This window comes from Macaca fascicularis, chromosome 2, assembly GCF_037993035.2.
Source record: "Macaca fascicularis isolate 582-1 chromosome 2, T2T-MFA8v1.1".
Classification (NCBI taxonomy): Eukaryota; Metazoa; Chordata; class Mammalia; order Primates; family Cercopithecidae; genus Macaca; species Macaca fascicularis.
The window spans coordinates 115,296,204-115,314,620 of NC_088376.1; the positions used below are offsets into that span (position 1 = coordinate 115,296,204).

At 59.4% G+C, this 18,417-nt stretch overlaps 1 protein-coding gene across 3 annotated transcripts; it reads right to left on the bottom strand.

Annotated features, from left to right (window-relative positions):
- Positions 1-596: 596 nt before the first annotated feature.
- Positions 597-18,331, bottom strand: LOC102144128 (twinfilin-2). 3 transcript variants are annotated; one of them, XM_015445980.4, is made up of 9 exons: positions 18,165-18,331; positions 14,190-14,267; positions 11,403-11,581; positions 10,914-11,009; positions 10,599-10,703; positions 10,341-10,466; positions 9,394-9,544; positions 9,136-9,257; positions 597-3,832 (listed from the first exon to the last, which is right to left on the bottom strand). In XM_015445980.4, the coding sequence occupies exons 1-9, from the start codon at positions 18,187-18,189 to the stop codon at positions 737-739; spliced, it is 3,978 nt and encodes a 1,325-aa protein (XP_015301466.3). In that variant the 5' UTR covers positions 18,190-18,331; the 3' UTR covers positions 597-736. The 3 variants fall into 3 exon arrangements, with proteins under 3 accessions (XP_015301466.3, XP_005547378.3, XP_005547377.1); XM_005547320.3 differs by lacking the exon at positions 597-3,832 and adding an exon at positions 8,089-8,678; XM_005547321.5 differs by lacking the exons at positions 9,136-9,257; positions 9,394-9,544; positions 10,341-10,466; ... (3 more) ...; positions 14,190-14,267; positions 18,165-18,331 and adding an exon at positions 5,026-5,135.
- Between the last annotated feature and the right edge of the window lie 86 nt (positions 18,332-18,417).

An 18,417-nucleotide genomic window follows, 5' to 3' on the forward strand; every position in this document is an offset into this window, starting at 1 on the left:
AGAGAAAGGAGTGGATTCTCCTGTCTGTGGCTCCCAGCTCCCTGCTGCAAGGATGCACCCACAGGCCTTCCTTTCCCCAACCTGAACCAGCCTTCTCCGCCTGGCACAGGCATGGCCACCAAAGGGCACAATCACCCCTCCACCCTTGCTGCAATTCATTCTCCCCTTCCATTTTGGAACGAACAGTCCCCAGAGCTGCTGCCGCTCAAGACTTTGCTGAGTGCCAGAAAGGAACCAAGCCTGCAGTTTCTCTGCCCTCAAGGCATTCCAGTCCAGTAGGTGAGGGAGACAAATACCTGAGACCCGTCAACAAAGGGGTGCTGCCAAGTCTGTCAGGGGCTGCCCGGCTCTGCATGGGAAAGGTAGGGCCGGGCATTCTGGGCGGGACTAAAAGGGGCCCCTGCTCTCTGGGAAGGGCCAAAACCACATCCAAAGACCATCATCAGACTCCCCAGAGAACTGAGCTTAGCAGCTTCCTCCCCTGAAGACCTCTGTCCTGTCTTTATGGCAATTTTCCCTAAGCTGCTTCGTGGAGGCCTGGAGAATTCTCCCTTCCCTCCTCCTGTCCATGCCTCCAGTGAGCTCAGGATTAGCCATCTAGCCTTCGGCAGCATTTATTGAGTGCCTGCTCTGTGCCTGGTGTGGGGTGAGGGAGGCAAGCAGGGGAGGATCAGAGCCAGGCAGGCAGAGGTGAGGTGAGCGTGGAGGTGGCGCCGTGCAGGATTCCAGCTCAGGGCTATTCAGCCGTGGGTCCCTGGCAGAAGTTCCGGTTATAGAAGTGGTGGTTGTCTCTGGTCAGGGCCATGCCCAGCTGGGCCCAGAAGCTGCGCTGACCGCTGGGCTGGTGGGGCCAGAGGAGGACACTCTGGCGGCAGAGGCGCTGGCGCAGCCGCACATAGCGGGAGCGGCGGCCATCGGGGCTCAGGATCACCAGCACCACGACATCTTTGCGGTCCTCCAGCAGGCGCTGCTGGGCCAGCAGGAAGCTGGCACGCAAGAGGCCACTGACCCGGTCCGTGTGGGCCAGCACAAACAGCGTCTTGCGGCTGCCATAGACCGAGGCCCACAAGTTCTCAAAGAGGGTCTTGCCAGGCAGCCAGTCGCGCTCCTCCAGGCACAGGCGGAGTGCCCAGCGCCCACGGCGCTCCTCCAGCTGCCCCCGAAGCTCATTGTACACCCAGTCTGCCACTGCGCTCTGTGTCTTATCAAAGACCACGAAGGCATCATAGGGCAGGGCATCCTCACCTTGCCCACTTTGCCGCCCCCGCCAGGGAAGCCAGGCCAGGCACAGGTGGAAGCAGTACCAGAGGTCCCAGCCACAGAGGTGATGCAGCATGGGCACGCCCAGGCCCAGAGCCACAGACAGCAGCGAGAGGGTGAAACAGTCCCAGGAGAGGGCCTCGTCCAGGCAGAGGCGCAGGTCCTGCGCAAAGATGCTGAGGCCCTGGAGCTGGCCTGGACTGCCACACTTCACCCGGCTGGGCAGACCAGGCACGGCAGCCTGCACCTCCAGCAGGAAGTCTATAAAGGCCGCCCCACAGGCACAGTGCAGAGGGTTGGCGCTGACATCTAGTATTTGCAGGGCACTCGCCAGGGGCCCAAACCAGGAGGGGTCCACTGTCTTGAGGGCATTGGCACTGAGGTTGAGCTCTCGAAGCTCCTTGGCCTTGGAAAAGAAGCCGGGGTCCACGAAGCTGATGCTGTTGCAGCTGACGTCCAGCCTCCGGAGCTGGGTGCCAGCGGGAAGGCTGCCATTGGTCAGGGCCTTCAGTTGGTTTCCCGCCAGGTCAAGGACTTTCAGTTTGGGTAGGTGGATGAGGTTCCCCCACTTAAAGAAGGCCAAGTAATTGTCACGGAGACGCAGCACTTGCAGGCTCTTGGGGAGTTTGTCCAGGGTGTGGGGCAGGAGGGTGTGCAGACGATTCTGGGACAAGTCCAGCCAGATCAATCCACTCAGGCCTTGGAAGAAGTGCAGATAGAGGTCTCCCTCGGCCCACATACGGCCCAGCGCATTGCCGCTGAAGTCCAGGGCCCGCAACGACGTGCTGCAGAGCTGCTGGGACACTTGGCTGTGGATGTTGTTGTGGGCCAGGCTGAGGTGGCGCAGGGTGCGCAGGTGGGCCACGAAGCTGAAGTTGTGGCCCACGCCCTGCATGCCAAAGGGCTGGCTGTTGTAGCTGAGGTCCAGGGCCTCCAGTCGCGGTAGCTCCGTGAACGAGTGCTCGTGGTACAGGTCCAGCTTATTGTGGGACAGGTCCAGCACCTGCAGACTGGTCAGGGGCAGGAACTGGGAGCCATTGACTGCCTGCGAGATGCAGTTGTGGCTCAGGCGCAGGCACTGCAGGTGTGAGAGCTGGGCAAACATCTCCGGCCGCACGGTCACCAGGTTGTTCCGTGATAGATCCAAGGTGAAGTTGAGGGTGCTGCAGTTGGGCCTGAAGTCTTCAGAGCTGGGAGTGTCCACTGGGGCTGGAGCAAGGTCCCCAGGCTGCAGCCAGACCTTCTCCCCTCCAACCACCTCCTGCATGGTGGCTGTCAGCTCTGAAGCTCCACTGATGCGGTTGTCTGACAGGTCCACATAGCGCAGGCCAGGGAAGGCCCTGAAGATGCCAAGCTGGGCCTGGCTGATGAAGTTCATCTGCAGACGCAGAGTCTGGAGCACAGGCAAGCGGGCCAGTGGCCGGAGCGTGGTCTCATCGAGTGAGCGGAAGAAGATGCCGTGCATGTCCAGCTCCTTCAGTGCGACCAGGCTCCCGAAGGAGGGGGCCAGAGACAGGTGGGCAAAGGACACCCTCTTGTGGTAATTGAAGGACAGGTTGAGCTGGCGCAGCTGTGTTAGGCCCTGGAAGGCCTTGGTTTTGGTGATGCATTTGTAGAGGAAGTTCTCACTCAGGTCCAGCACTCGGAGGTTTCCAAGCCCACGGAACCAACTGGCATTCAGCCAGGAGAGAGAACTGTCCTTCAACACCAGGCCTTCAAGACGGCTCAGGTGGCTGAAGGTATCGGGATGTAGCTGGGGGAAGTGACGAGGGCACTCCATGCAGGGGTTGGGAGCGTGGTCGCAGCGGCGGCAATTTCCGCCCACATCGAGCACACGCAGGGCGGTCAGATTGGCCAGGTCCTCAGGCGCCAGTTTGATGATGCGGTTGTAGGACAACAGCAGATACTCCAGGCTGGAAGGCAGGTTGCGGGGCACCACAGTGAGGTTGTTGTACTTGAGTGACAGGTGGGTGAGGTTGCCCAGGCCAAGGAGGGCACCTGGGGCCACCTCCAGTTCCTGCCTGCAGGGGTTCTTGTAATAACAGTTGCCATCCATGAATAGGAAGCGCAGGCTATGCAGGCTGGCGAGGCTGTCAGAGTCTAGCACCAGGATGTTGGTGTGGCTGAGGGACAGGGATATGAGGGATTTGGGCAGCGCAGGCACAGTCGTGATGCTGTTGTAGCTCAGGTTTAGCTCTTCCAGGGTGGGCACAGCCAAGAAGGTGCTGGGCTCGATGGTCATGTGGCAGGGGAAGTGCATGGGGCTGAGGCCAACCGGCGGGCAGTTCCACTTGAGGTTGAGGCGCCGCAGGCTGGGCAGGCGGGCAAAGTCAGAATCATGGAGGTGGTGGATGCGGTTGGAGGACAAGGAAAGGCTGGTGACGTTGCCACGGGGTGCTGCCGCGGAGAAGTGGGGCACAGACTTCAGGAACAACCAGTTGCAGTTCACCAGGCCGTGGGGCTGGAGCTCACAGGGTAGGAAGGCAGGCAAGGTACCCAGGGCCAGGGTCGTGGCCAGTACCATGGCCTGCACCAGGAGAGACAGAGGGTGCAGGGCGCTGCAGCAGAAACCCTGTGGGGGTAGGAGGGCTGTGTGAGTGGTCGGCCCCCAGCTCCACCTCCACCCACTCCACTTCATGGGCATCGTCCAACCCCTCTCCCCAAGCTCTACCTGCAGAAGTTCTTCCCTGGCTGCCAAGCCCCATTCCCATCCTCCATGGCTTGTGGAGTTCTGTGAACTCGGTCTCAGACCATCTTGGACTCAGAATTAGGCCTCAGAACCAGGACTGAGACCTAGAATCCAGACTTATGATCTGGAGCTTTCACCATAACCAATCCCTGGTTATACAAGGCCAGGCAAGGTGGCCCATGGCACCCGCTGTCTCTCCCCGACTTTCCCTTCCTGCTCCTGAGCAAGGTGGCAGCTGGCTTCCTCCCCTCCAGCTGCCCTGAAATCCGCTCTCTGCCCCCCACCAGCCTCCCCACAACCCCTTCCTTTCCCTTCAGCCAAGATCCAGGCAGGCATGAGAGTCTCCCACTATGGCCCGGGCCGGCTGCCTCCCAGAGACCCTGGCCAGCGGGCACTGCACAGCTCCATCACTCTCTGCCCGTCTCACCTAGCCCGAGAGCCCTTGCCCTACAGGTCAGAACAGATGGAAGGAGGGGTGGCCAGCAAAGTGCCAGACAGAGCCAGCCCCAAGCTGCAGGCCCAGTGAGACCCAAACCCAGGCTCCAGACCCAGCTGTGTCACTGCCTCAGCCTCCTCATCCCCTCTGTGGGTTTGGGTCTCATTGCTCAGAAGAGGGCTTCAGTGGCCAGGCGCGGTGGCTCACACCTGTAATCCCAGCAGGCTGAAGTGGGCGGATCACCTGAGGTCAAGAGTTCAAGACCAGCCTGACCAACATGGAGAAACCCTGGCTCTACTAAAAATACAAAATTAGCTGGGTATGGTGGTGCAAGCCTGTAATCCCAGCTACCTGGGAGGCTGAGGCAGGAGAATCCCTTGAACCCGGGAGGTGGAGACTGCAGTGAGCCGAGATCAAGCCACTACACTCCAACCTGGGCAACAAGAGTGAAACTCCGTCTCAAAAAAAAAAAAAAAGAAGAAGAGGGCTTCAGCTCTGATGTCTTCAGGATTCAGTGAGTGTCCCCAGGGTCATGTGGGTGACAACCCGTCACTGTTGCTTGCAGCTGCCAAGCCCACCTCTTTCCTCACCCCTTCCCAGGATATTCCCTTCCCCAGGGGACTGAGAGCTGTTGTCCTACCATGCTGGGGAGCAGGGGCTTCTCCAGAGGGTCTGGCGGGCAGACTGGACAGCAGCTGCAGGGAAGGATGCTTCACACTCGAGGTCCCTTCCCACGGGGGCAGAAGCGGCTCAGAGAATAGAGGAAGTAAGACTTTTATACCAGCCTAGTAGCTCCCCCTCCACTCCACCCTGCCCATGGTGAGGAGGACAGGGTCCCATGAGTCCAAGGCCATTTGCATAGTCAAATGGCAGACAGCTCCTTCACCCCTTCCTCTTTCCACTCCCCTCTCAGACAGCCAACATCCCATGAGGGCCTCACATCTGTCCTCTACCAAGCCCAGGGAGGAGCTAAGGCCCAGAGCCCAGGCGGAGAGCAGGGAGAGATGGGAATTTGGGGTAGCACCAGTAGCGGTACACCTTGCTGGGCAATCCCCATTCTAAGAGGACTCTTCCACCCTCAGGTCTTGGCTCCCGCACCACAGCTGGTGCCCTCAGGACAGCAGCTCCCGACTTGTCCTTTCCTGCCCTTGTGGGCACCATCTCCAGAGTTCTGCAGGGCCTCGTGTGTGGAGGGCCAGGGTGTAGCTTGAGCGGGAGGCTGGGTTGCACCTGCCTTCACCACAGCCTTGCAACCTCTTCCGGAAACAAGACCTCCTCCTCCGCATTCTCAGAGCCCCTGGGGCCCCATCAGAGCACACATCACATCACTCCAGATGGGGCTCCTAGGGGCCAGGTGTGCGCTGACCCAGTGGGGCCCCCAGCCCGTCCTCCCCATCAGTTCTTCCCACACTCCTTCTGACCTAGGTGACAGGACTCAGATTCCTCGGGCCCAAAGCCTCAGTTGACCCCGGGCCCCTCAGCAAGTCCTGCTGGGTCCACCATGCTGAAGGGTGTTCCCGCAGCCCACTGCCGTGTCCATCAGCCTCCATCCTCTCTCCTAGACCCACGCCACCACCCTTCTGGCTGTCCTGCCCTGCTGTCCACCCTCCAAGGGCTGGTCACATTCAGCCCCTATAGGAACCTAAGTCACACTGGGTCCCTTCTCTGTTCAGACCCCTCCCTGGCTGACTCTGGAGTCAAAGGCACAGTCCACAGATGGCCAACAAGGCCCTATGGGACCTACCTTCCGCTGTTCCCCTGAGTGCTCTCCACGATCACTGGCCTGCTTGCAGTTAACTGAGTAGCCCCTGGGCACCCTCCCGCCTCAGGGTCTTGGGATGTGCTGTTCTCTCTGCCTGGAAACTCTCCCAAGTCTCACATGACCCCTCCTTCGCCTCCATTATGTCTCTGCTCCCATGTCACCCTCTCAACAGGGCCATCCAGCCTTCTTAGAAACCTCCCACACCAGATCTGGCACTCCTAAGCTCCTTTGCCTGCTCTGTTTCTCTTTGTCCTAGCATTTTTTAACTGCTAGCACAACGGATCACTGATCTTTCATGGTTTATTGTATATTGTCTTATTCCTCTGCTGGAATGTCAGCTTCATGAGGGTCGTAATCTTTTATCTGCATCCCCAGGATCCAGTGCAGTGCCCAGCACATAGCAAGTGCTTGATATCTGCTGAATTATGTGTACCCAGCAGTCAGCTCTGGGCAGGCACGGATAGGGCGTTTCTGAGTGAAGGCTGAATGAACGAATGAAAGAATGAATGAACAAATGGGGTTGCTGCTGGGAGGAGGCAAGGCTGTACATCTGCCAGCCTGCTCCCCGCAGGCCCACTCTGGGTGGGCATCATGACAGGCAGGCTCCAAAGTGCCAGGCATCCAGCTAGCTCAGCAGCAGGGGGCGATGGCATCGTCTTCCTGCCCACCTGGGAGCCAGCGTTTAGGCTGGGCAAGGACAAGCCTCCTCTGGATCCTAGCTAGGGTCTGGCTCTCCTCTCTACAATTCTAAGGGCTTGAGCAGGGGCTCAGAAAGGCACCAGGGATGGAATGTTGCCCTGAGCCAGGAGGGAGAGCAGTGCCCACTCAGCAGCTGGGCTACAGGCATCAACCCCATGCTTCCACTCCTGCCTGCCCGCGGCGGAAGGCACCTGCATTCACTCCCTCCATCCACCTCTCAGAGGCATACACCAAAGCTCGGGCTCCTGTGGAGCCCCAAGCAAGAGAGTTTCCCAGAGTCCCTTGGACCAGGGACCCAGACCCCCATACTCAGCAGTAGCCCTGCCTCCCTTGGAGGCAGAAAACCAGAGAGGCCAGTAAGCTGACAGAGGGGTCTGTACACACACGTACAGACCCACGCACATGGACACACTCGGCTTGGAGACACCAATACCGACGTCCACAGAAAAACCTGTCCTGGCCTCAGCCCAGGGAGGAGCCCTTATCCCATGTGGAAGGCTGCATAAAATCCCTGTCAGAGATCCTTGTCCTAATTCCCCAAACCTGCAAACACATGACCCCAAAGCCCCACATAGAGTATGGCAAAAGGACTTCACAGATGTGATTAAGTTACCCATCTTGAAGAGGGTAGGTGGTGGGGGCGGGGAGGGTGAATGCAATTACAATATCCCTTATGAAACGGAGACAGAGGGAGATTTGACTACAAAAGGCCACGGGAGCCCAGAGGCTGAGGGAAGCAGAATCAGAGATGTCACCTCTGGCTTTGAAAGTGGAGGAAGGGGCCCCAAGTCAAGGAATACAGACAGAAAAGGCCAGGAGATGGGTTCTCCTGAGGGGCCCAGACAGAGTCAGCCCTGCCAACACCTCAGCTTTGGCCCTGTGAGACCCATCTCAGTCTTCCAGCCTCCAGAACTGTAAGAGAATACACTTGGGTTTCTTGTAAGCCACTAAGTTGGTGGTAATTTGTTACAGCAGCCACAGCAAATGACCATACACAGATCCCTCATGTCACAGTGGAGGCGCGCCTGCCTCTCAAGCAGGGCTCCTGTTAACTGGGAGACCCGAGTGAGGCTGCGCACCCCCTCACAGGCACAGCCTCTCCCACACACCTGGCGACGGAGTGCTGGGGCTCCACCTCACAGGCTAGCAGTCCCCTCTCCCCTACTGGGAAAGGACAGTTACATGCACAAGACTGCCCAATTCCCAGGGCCAGAGGCGGTCTCTCAGGGCCAAGCACAAGTCTTGATTTAAAAATATTTTATTCTTTAGAAAATACAGCATTCAACCATCCCAAACTGCAGTGACCCCTGCCCCAGCCCTGACTGACCCCACCTCTTGTGGCCAAAGGTTTTTGGGCTGTGCTGGGACCCTAGTCTCAGCTCCCCAGGAGGCCAGGTTCATGCCAGGCCCCTGACCCAGCCCCCTTAAGCCAGCCAGGCAGGGTTCCCGGACACCCTGGGAACACACATGAGATGCAGGGACAGCAACAGGGAAGGGTCACAAAATGCCAGCCCGGTGGCCCTCGGACACTGCAAGTGCGTTCAGCCGCCAGCCCTCCTGCCCTCCTGGAAACACTTTCCTGGAGCCCAGGAAGGAGGACGGTGGCAGGGAGCGGAAGGCAGGCAGCCCCACAGTCCACATGTGGCCGGCCCTATTCCAGCCTCCTAGCTGTCATCCCCATTTTCGCCCGGGCCACGGATGAGGCGCTTATGGCCCCGCTTGCCCCCTGGGCCCTTGGGCTTGGCGAAGGCCTGCTTGAAGGCGTGTTGCTTGGGGTGCACCTCGTCGTAGAGGAACTCCGCTGTCAGCTCTGCCCCATCGCCAATCTCAATCTGCATGGGGCAAGGCAGTGGTCACTCCAATGGGAGGGGCTCTGACACATACCACCCCTGGTAGGCCTCACTTCTGGGGTACCCCTTGATCTCATATCCTAGCCCTGGGGTCTCTTGGGGTCTCCCCTTGAATCCCCACCTGGAATGCCACCCCCAGGAGAACAAGAGCTTCGGGCCTGCTGCCCTGCATGCCTTGGACTCTGCTTGCCGGGGTCACTTCCTCCCTGTCTCCAGGCCCAGGGAAAGGACATGACATGTGGCCAGGACTTGGACTTTTCTGAGCCACCAATCAGCTGGGCAGCCTTGGGCCATGCGTGTCACCCCTTGGGCCTCAGACGCCCTGTGATCAACACGGCAGCAATGGTTCCTGCTCTGCCGTCATCTCAGGACCCCAGCGCGTCACATGGAGATTGGGGTGATAGGGTCTAGGGAGGCGAGGCCCTGGGGAGGGGCCTACTTTCTTGGCGATCTCCAGATGGAAGTCCTGCTCCACGGAGTCGAGGAGGCGGCTCTTGCAGCTGGAGTAGAGCATGCGCTCCTTGATGCTGCACTTGTACCCCGGCATGGAGTAGATGAACACTGTGGGGGGCAGGAGGTGAGCCTGGGAGGCCTGGGAAACCTGCTGACCTTCACACCCAGAGCGGGCCTGCCCCATTGCAGACCAGCCCTGCTTCCACCCAGCCACAGGCTTGGCGGCCCTGCCATGGCCACTCACCTACAGACTCAAGGGGGTCGCCCTCGTGGGTGTGCTTGTAGAGGAAGAAGTGGTAGCGGGCAGCATCTCGGGGCACCCGGGAGGGCAGATGGGCCACATCCGTGGGCTCTGTGTGCACCAGCTCAATGGTTTCCCGCTCTAGGTCCAGCTTCTGCCCAGGGCCAAGGGAAGATGGGAGAGCACCAGGTCGGGGCGGGCCCAGGCCCCTCTCCCAAAGAAGCCCTCAAATAGGATTAGCTGGTGGCAGGAGCCTGATGTGACCTCCCTCTCCCAAGACTCCCCTGCAATGGCCATCACTCTATGGGGGTCCCTTTGAAGAGGCCAGTCCTGGGCCCAGCTCCAACTCTGCCCCTTTGAAGGTTGTGCTATAGAGGGAACTCCCAAGGGTAGTAAACGGTAGTGACTCCTGGGACAGGATGGTGTGGAGAGTCTCAACTTCAGGGAGATACTGCCACCGGGCCAGCCCATCCTCAGAGGCAAGGCCTCTGGTGGAAGTACCTTGGAAGGGAGGAGCCATTTTGCTTGAAAGGGGCAGCCAGAACGGCCAGGGCAGAAGGACGCTGCCTAGGGAAACGGGGTGGTCAAGGAGACAACACAGGGAATCTGGGACAGGAAGGGGCTCGGGACTGAGGGGTCAGTGTGACCCCAGGGGTATGTGTGGAGGGCAGAATGGGGCAGTGTGCTCATGGGTGTACCTGTGTATGAGCAGGGCCTGGGGGACAAGGGACCTGAGCGCATCTATGTGCACACAGTGGCTGCGCCCGAGGCGGAATAGGTAGGGATCAGGGAGGGGTGGGGTGGACCATGTGTTCCCGTGAGCACATGGACGAGCTGAAGGGGACAGGCTGCAGGCTGATGGGGTGGGCACTCCATGCACACCAGCACATGTGCACAGGCAGGAGTAGGGGTTGCAGCAGCGTGTGCCAGGGTAGGGAGCAGGCACCCACCAGCTGGATGTAGTTGACCATCTTCTGCTTGAGCTGCTGGAGTGCCCGTTGAGCCTCAGGCTGCAGGGGGAAGGCGAGGCCCTGCAGAGTCTGGTGCTTGCTTTCCACACTGATCTCTGTCTTCACCTATGGGTAGGGGAATGGTGAGGGAGGCCCTCACCGGCCCAAAGCAGGGTGTGACTCCCAGGCAGCACAGGCTGCCATGGGGCCAATGTGACCCTGAGGGCTCGAGGCTGGGGCCTCTGCTACCCAACCCACCTCGTTGATGCGGATCTGCTGGAGCTCTCTCTCGGCTGAGGTCAGTGGGGCAGGTGCTGCACAGGATGACAGGTGTTTCTGGTACCCAGCAAAAGAGAGGTCGTCCTGCAGGGGTGGGGGTGAATGCAGAGCCATAAATGGGCACCTGGGGGTGGGCTAGAGGAAGCCCACCGAGCACCCCCACTTGCAGTCCTTGGACTCCCCCAGCGCCCCCATCTTCCTCCCAAGGCTGGCACTGGCTTGCTCTTTGACCCTGCACAGTGACCTCTCTGTGGGCCCAGGACCGTGTCCCAGTAAGTCCTGGCTTAGGGCTACCTTCACAGTCCCGAAGAGCTCATCCTTGATGTGGCCACCTCCAAACTCCTTTTTCACTGTGGCCCGTGTGGCCGCATACAGCATCTTCAGCCGCACCTGAAGGGCAAGTACCAAACCATGAGAGGCCTCTGGGCAGGGCTGCCTCTCCCGGAACAGACAGGCACCTCTGGAGCCACCCGGTAGGCTCATTGCACTGGCACACCCGGCAGAGGGCCAAGACGCAGCAGGTGGCTCCCACCAGCAGGGGGAGCCCTTGTCCAGCCTGACCACCGCCTCTGGAGCCAGGCTGATGTCTGGAGAGTGTGAGGTACCCAGGCTGCAGGCACAGGGCCTTGACCCTCTCTCAGACTCCCTAGGGCAGGGCCTGACAGCTCTTCCCCCATCCACCAGGGGCAGGCCTGTGTCCCCTCTTAGATCCCCCAGGGTAAGGCCTTGTTGTTCAGTTCGGCCCCAGCTCCCCTCCTCACTCCCCACTGGCCCGGGACTCACGGGGGAGTTATCAGGCGACCAGGCAAGGAAGAGCCATTCGAAGCCCTGAGCATTCTGTGAGTCGAGGCGGTAGAGCAGGTAGCAGGGCTGCTGGGCGTCCAGCAGTGGCAGCACAGCCCTGTCATAGTCCTGGTCCCAGCGGCCCACCGGCTCCTGCGAGGCACCCAGCACGAGCTGCTCTGGGGGCAGAGGCCGGGTGAGCAGCCGCTCCCAGCTCCCACCGCACCTCCCGCTGCGGACCTCCAGCCTCGCCGTGGCTGCCCAGCTGGCTCAGAGCTGCCGGCTGCCCCTCACCTTCCCTGGAGCCCCCAGGTCCCAGAAGTGTGAGGCTGTGTGGCTGAATGAGTGAGCAAGGGAGGGCACAAAGCTGCCACCTGGGGGCTGCCCCCCTGCACATCCCCAGCGCATGCATACCTGCCCCCCCCACCCCACCCCCCCCCACATACACACGCGCAGATCACCAACACAAATAGCCACACAAAGACACACAGCTGTCAGCCCCTCACAGACACCACACCCCTGGGTGCTCCCTACCCCACCCCACCGCACAGCTGCTCAGCCCAGTCTCCACGAAACTGCCTCCTGCTCGCCTCCTCCCCTGGGGCTCCAGCAGAAGAACTGCAGCAGACCCCCTCAGGACAAATGTGCTGAGGGGCAGATCACAGCCCCAGGCCACAGGGACCTGCGGGGGCAAAAGCCTCTGGGGAGGAGGAGCAGGGGCTCCTACCAGACCCTGCATAACCAGACATCCTGCGGCTACCTGCCAGCTGCAGTCCTCTTGAAAATGTTACAGATCCAAAGCAGCTACCATCTAAGTGCCTAGGCCCTACAGGCCTGCCAGCTCCTTGGCTGAATGGTGCATCGAGCTGCACTTGTAGGCTGGGACTTCATCTGGGCACCAGACACCAGCCTGGGTATACACAGGTCCAGCCTGGAGCAATAACTGGGGCAAAGGGGCAGGCAGCCTGGCTGGGGGTCCTGGTGTCAGTCTACCGGGCTCTCCTGATGGGGGCAGGGGCCCTGATGCCTGGACACTCCAACAGGCCAGGCCCTCTGAGGCCTCGGCCTCCTCACCTGCCCACCCAGAACTCAGACAGGATCATAGTCACAGTGACTTTGAGTAGTCATGGCCTGTGTTGGCCCCCACAGCACTGTCCAAATTGCTGAATTTGTTGCTAACATTTTTAAACTGGAAATTTTTACATAAGAAGTGGAATCTTCAGCCTCTCTAGAAAAATCAAGCCCTCTGGCCACACTGGGGCCACCCTCAGTTGGAGAAGGACAGTGGCTGCCCATCGGAGGCCTGGACCCTCCTGGGCACTCCCAGGTACCCCAAAAACTGTCATGCAGAACTGAGATAAAAGTCAATCCAGAGATTCCTCCTGCTTAAAATCTGCAGGGACGGCCGGGTATGGTGGCTCAAGCCTGTAATCCCAGCACTTTGGGAGGCTCAGGCGGGCGGATCACGAGGTCAGGAGATGGAGACCACGGTGAAACCCCGTCTCTACTAAAAATACAAAAAAATTAGTCGGGCATGGTGGCGGGCACCTGTAGTCCCAGCTACTTGGGAGGCTGAAGCAGGAGAATGGTGCTAATCCGGGAGGCAGAGCTTGCAGTGAGCCGAGATCGCACCACTGCACTACAGCCTAGGCGACAGAGCGAGACTCCATCTCAAAAAAAAAAAAAAAAAAAAAAAAAATCTGCAGGGACATCTTGTCTGGGAGGCAACAGGGAGGGCAGAGGATTGGGGTCAATGAGTGCAACTGCCTCTTTAAGGGTGGGGTGGCTGTGGCCTGCCACTCCAGGAGGCCATCACCAATATCCTGCCATAGTGACCCCTGCCCAGTCTCTGAGGGCATCAGAATTTGGAGTACCTGGGCAAAGCACGACTGAGGCCCTAAAACTTGGAATGGCAGACCCTGCTTTGAGCCAACTCAACGCGCGACAAGTCAGCTGAGCACCAGGCCCATTCGGGCAGCCATCCAAAGTACTCGCTGTTGAATGGCTACTGAGGAGAGCTGGGAGGACCTCTGGGGAGCCTGGCCCACACCAGTCCCAAAGTCTGTACCCCTCACCCCAAAGGGGCAGTCCCTTGGCAAGGAGGAAAGGGGAAAAAATGTTCTCTGTCCTCTGACCTCCCAATCCTCCTCAGTTTAATCCTCTGCCTCCCCAAACCCTCCCCACTTCAGGCCTCAGCTCAAGTCCCAGCGCCCCCAGCACTGCCCTCTATACAGCTCCCAGATTCTCAGGGGCCAGGCCAAGACCCAGCCAAGCCTAGAACCCTCTCATCCTGCTCTCAGATGAGCCAGACACTCGTCCCTTCTCCCCATCATGGGAGCACTTCCAAGAGAAGGGTGCAGGATCTCCTTAGAGCTCCCCTCGGCCAGCAGCTGAGCCAGGCCAGGCCACAGATAGGGGTGGGTGGCACCAACCACAAGGGGTGGTGCTGGATTCACTTATCCCCTGCCCCTCTGCCCAGCCCAGCTCGGCATTCTGACCAGGCCCATGTGAATACCCATGCAGTCTCTGGGAGGTGGCAGGACCCCAGGACAGGGCTCTGTTTGCTGACCCCAGCTTTGGCTTCCCGCTCTGCATAACAGAGGTGACAATCGCACTCACCTCTGATGCTGCCCTGTGAGGCTCTCCTTTGTCAGGATTTCCTCACACTCATTTCCAGAGGGGGAAATTGTCCCCAGCAGGCCAGGGGCCAACATCTACCTTCCCCCACCCACAGAGGCAGCAGAGTCCACCCCCAAGCCTATGCCCTGGCCTGTGAGGGGCACTCACCGTCCTCAATCACAACCTTGATGAGCCGCACAGAGCCAGCCCGTGCCTTGGCAAAGAATTCCTTCAGCTCTTCCGTGGCTATAAGAACAAGAAACATGGTGGGGGATGAGTGGGCAGAGTGGACAGAGACGAGTATGGGGCCTGCTCTGTCCCACAGGGTCTGGTGGCTGAGCTGGGAACCAGGTTAAATACAGCCCCCCATGTGACTGGGAACCTGAGACAGCCACTGAACACAAGCTCCCAAATTTAGCCAGCAGAGGTGGCAGGCGAGTGGCCTGCTGGCTGGGATAGGTCTGGTGATGGGGCGGGGTGGGCAGGGATGGGACAGCTCATCAGAAGATGGGCAGGCTCTGGCATAAGCCAGGCCAGCCACAGTGAATAGCCTCCATCTGCCCCCTGCCCCCCAGGATGGCTGAGCTCTGGGCTGGCCTGGACACACTCAGCATGGTCATATACACAGACAAAGGAACACAGACAAATGCCCCCACTGTGTAATGACCACTATGTCCATTCACACACACACACACACACACACACACACAGAGTTCAATCCAGCATGTGTGAATGTAACACATGACATGGATGTGTGACAGAGGAGCAGAAATTCAAACACCCTCATACATGAACACACGCTCAGTTGCTTAAACACAAATGGACACACACATTTAGATACGCAAACACACAAAGAGATATAGTCCCCAGCTTGCTAACACGCACACAGGCAGGCAAGTGCAGAGCTTGGCTGAGACGTGTGTGCAGGCAACTGGATGTATCAAAGTGTACACAGAAGCACATGGACACACATGACACCCATGTATGCAGCCCCAGTCCCAGCCCTCAAGCCAGACTGTCTAACCCTGAGACCCTGAAGAACCACAGCCAGCCCAGACACAGCCCTGTGGGGGGTGGGGCGACAAGACGCCTTTAACCCTCAGGCAGTTGGGGCAGCTTCCAGGAGGAGTGGATCCCGGAAACTCACTAAGAGACTCCATCTTGGTCAGGTGCGGTGGCTCGTGCCTGTAATCCCAGCAATTTGGAAGGCCAAGGTGGGCAGATCACCTGAAGTCAGGAGTTCAAGACCAGCCTGGCCAGCATGGTGAAACCCCACCTCTACTAAAAATACAAAAAATTAGCCGCACATGGTGGCTTGCGCCTGTAATCCCAGCTACTTGGGAGGCTGAGGCAGGAGAATCGCTTGAACCCGGGAGGCAGAGGTTACAGTGAGCTGAGATCACACCATGGCACTCCAGCCTGGGCAACAAGAGTGAAACTCCACCTCAGAAAAAAAAAAAGAGAGAGAGACTCCATCTTGGCCACTGGGCTGTAGAGCTGGAAGGTAAGAGCCAGTGAGTGACCAAGGACCCCAGGGCAGAGATGAGGACCATGGTGAGAGCCAGGGAGCCATAAGTGGTGGATCTACTAGTGGACAGGGAAACCACCACGGACCATGCGGGGAAGGTCCCTGCTTGGGTCCCTGGGTGAGCAGGGCTTGGCCAGAGTGACCTTGAGGCTGCCCAGGGGTCAGGGGAATTCCATCAGGAACACAGCTGGAGGCCTGAGGTCAGAGAATATTTATAGGGCCAGGACTGAGCAACTCAGGGGCGGGGGGGCCCTTAGGAAAACAAACTCTGGTCATGTCCTCAGGTGCCCCCCTTGCAGAGTGACCGTTAATCTGAGACCTCAGGCTATGCACCACCCTCCAAGGCCACTGGGTGGGCTGGGGCCCAGCTGAGCTCAGCAGACCCTTAGGGCTCAGAGAAACATGGCATGGAACTGTAGGCAGGTGGACACCGTCCCACTGGGCCAGGACAGAACTTTCCATTGGCAGATCCCAAGCAGGTCCCTGAGGCCCTAAGCCTGGCCTCTGGGGCTCCACCTCTCCCTTAGCTGGGTGACCCCTGACCTCTCTGAACTTCAGTGTATAAAATGGAGATAATAGCCCCAAACTTGGCAGGGCTGTGGTGAGGAATAAATGGGAGAAAGGGCTTGGCAATGGTGGCCTCCACTAATAACAATTAATCTTTTATTACGATAACAACAGCAAGCTGACTGTGCTGAGCTGCCTCTTCTATCTGCCCAGACCTTCCCGGAAGGGAGACCAAGAAGCTCCCCCAAAGGACAGGCCGACGGGCCCCTTCTAGTGTTACCAGGGCAAACTGACACCCCAGCAGGGGAAGGCACACCTCCCTGCCCACCCCAGCCCCAATGCCTGCCCAGCCGCCATCAATAATCCAGAGACCAGGCCTGGGACACCTGAGCCTCTATTATCAATGATTCATGAACACCCTCCCTCCGACTCCAGTGAGCCTCACGTTACAGGTCCCTTTCCTGCCCTGCTCTGAGGTCAGCAGATCCACACCTATGGTCAGGACAGGGCTGGCACTTGGTCCTCCAGGGTGATCTCTCCTGCCAACTCCCCCAGCCAGAAATGGGAAGGAGTGGGCTGCTCACAGGCGGAAGGAGGACTGGGGGCAGCCCAGTCCCCAGTGACCCCCTCAGTGGGCCTGTCTCACTATGGGTAATGAGGGAGTGAGGCAGCAGGGAAGGGGTATGGGGTGGCTAACTTCCTGGGATCTCCTCCACCAGGGCTGGAGGCCGGGAGGCAGCAGCTATGACCAGACAAAGGGGAAGGAAGAAGCTGGCCACGAGGCAGTTCCCTCCTGTGGGGCTGAGTCATGAAGCCCGCCTGCCAGCTCCTCCTGGAGAAAGGCTGGCCCATCTGGGAGGCCTGGCCCTGACCCAGGCCCCTGCCTTCGCAGGGCCAGGGAAACCTTTTCAGGGCAGCCCAGCCACCAAGTGGCCACAACCGCACCAGGATTCAGGTGGTCAGGCAGGTCGATGGTGGCAGCCCCAAGCAGGTGATCCTAGTGCGGTGGGAGGGGTGGCTGATGGCCAAACCAGCCAGGCTGTCTGGGCAAACAGCCTGGGCCTTCCCCACAGGCCAGGCAGCCCTCCCAGGTCAGTGACAGATGAGGACACTGAGCCCCAGGTAGAGTCAGGGCACCTGGCTCCTGGCCATTGCTTCTCTCACAGCCCGTCCAAGAAGGAAACTGGGACCCCTGGGGGAGGGAGTGTGTGATGCTAGGGGATGGTGAAGCTTCCTAGGGATGGGGGGGGCGGGGGTGGGAGCTGGCCTGGATTATTTAGGGCCAGGACTCTCCTCCACAAACCCCATATCTGGACCTCTTCCCTGTCTGCAGTCTGGAGCTGGGATCTTCCAACCAGACTGAGACAGGCTCAGAAAGTCACAACGGAAAATGGGAGGGAGGTCAGAGGTCAAGGTCAGATAGGCAGCTTTCTCCATCCCACTTAGCAGTCTCTGTTCTGGGTTTTCCCCAGCCTGGGGAGAGTGAGTGTCCTGGGAGGAGCAAAGGTCAGGGTCCCCTCACACATACACAAACCCATTCAAGTGATACAGACACATGCGGTATATGCATCCTTGGCAACAAATGCACACTGAGATGCGCTCCAACTATGCACACACACAGACACCCACATACATGTGCACACTGCCATGAAACACTGATGTCTAAAGAGGGTCCTATGCGACCTACAGTGTCCATTCAAACAGCCACAAGTGCCAGTGCATGAATGACCCTTAGATGTGCACAAGGGAGTCACATCGAGAGGTGCACACGTAGGACTGTACACGGAAGACGGGTACACATGCGTGTACACCCACTACAGGAAAGGAACAAAAATATACAGATGGGCACACACAGCCACATTCATCTCCAGGTAGGCACACAGATACTTCCACCCCAGCTGTGTACGTACATGTACACCCACTCCCAGCTATGCACACCACGTCCGTACTCCCCCAGATGTGCCCACCCCAGGCGACCCACGGCTGCAAAAGAGAACAGGAAGCTTCTCCCGGCTGGTGCGGGGTGGAGGGAGGGGCCGAGAGCCGGGGAGGGGGCGCTTCCGAGAGCCGAGACCCAGGCCCCCTGCCCGCCCGCCATCCGCCCTCACCGTGGATGCCCGTCTGGTGCGCCATGGCTCGGCGCTTCGCTCCGTCCGCGCCGTCGGAGCCCTCCACTTGACCCTGGCCCGCCTCCGCTCGCTGGACCAAGACAGGAGAAGGATGTGGCGGAGGCTGTCGAGCCTCGCGCAGCTTCCCGGGCGGTGCCGCAGGACCCGCCCCCAGCGGCGCCCCGCCCCCGACAGGCGCGGCCGGGAGGCGGGGACTCGGAGCCGCGCGTGCGCGCAGCCTGCGCGTCGGTCC

Bases quoted from the DNA above. Each gene is read 5' to 3' on its own strand.
- LOC102144128 (XM_015445980.4), bottom strand. From the start codon at position 18,189: ATGGCGCACCAGACGGGCATCCACG. The intron at 11,582-14,189 runs GTGAGTGCCCCT...CTCTGCCCCCAG, and splicing joins CAAGGTTGTGATTGAGGACG to AGCAGCTCGTGCTGGGTGCC. The intron at 3,833-9,135 runs GTAGGCCCCTCC...CTACCCCCACAG, and splicing joins ATCTGGAGATCGCCAAGAAA to GGTTTCTGCTGCAGCGCCCT.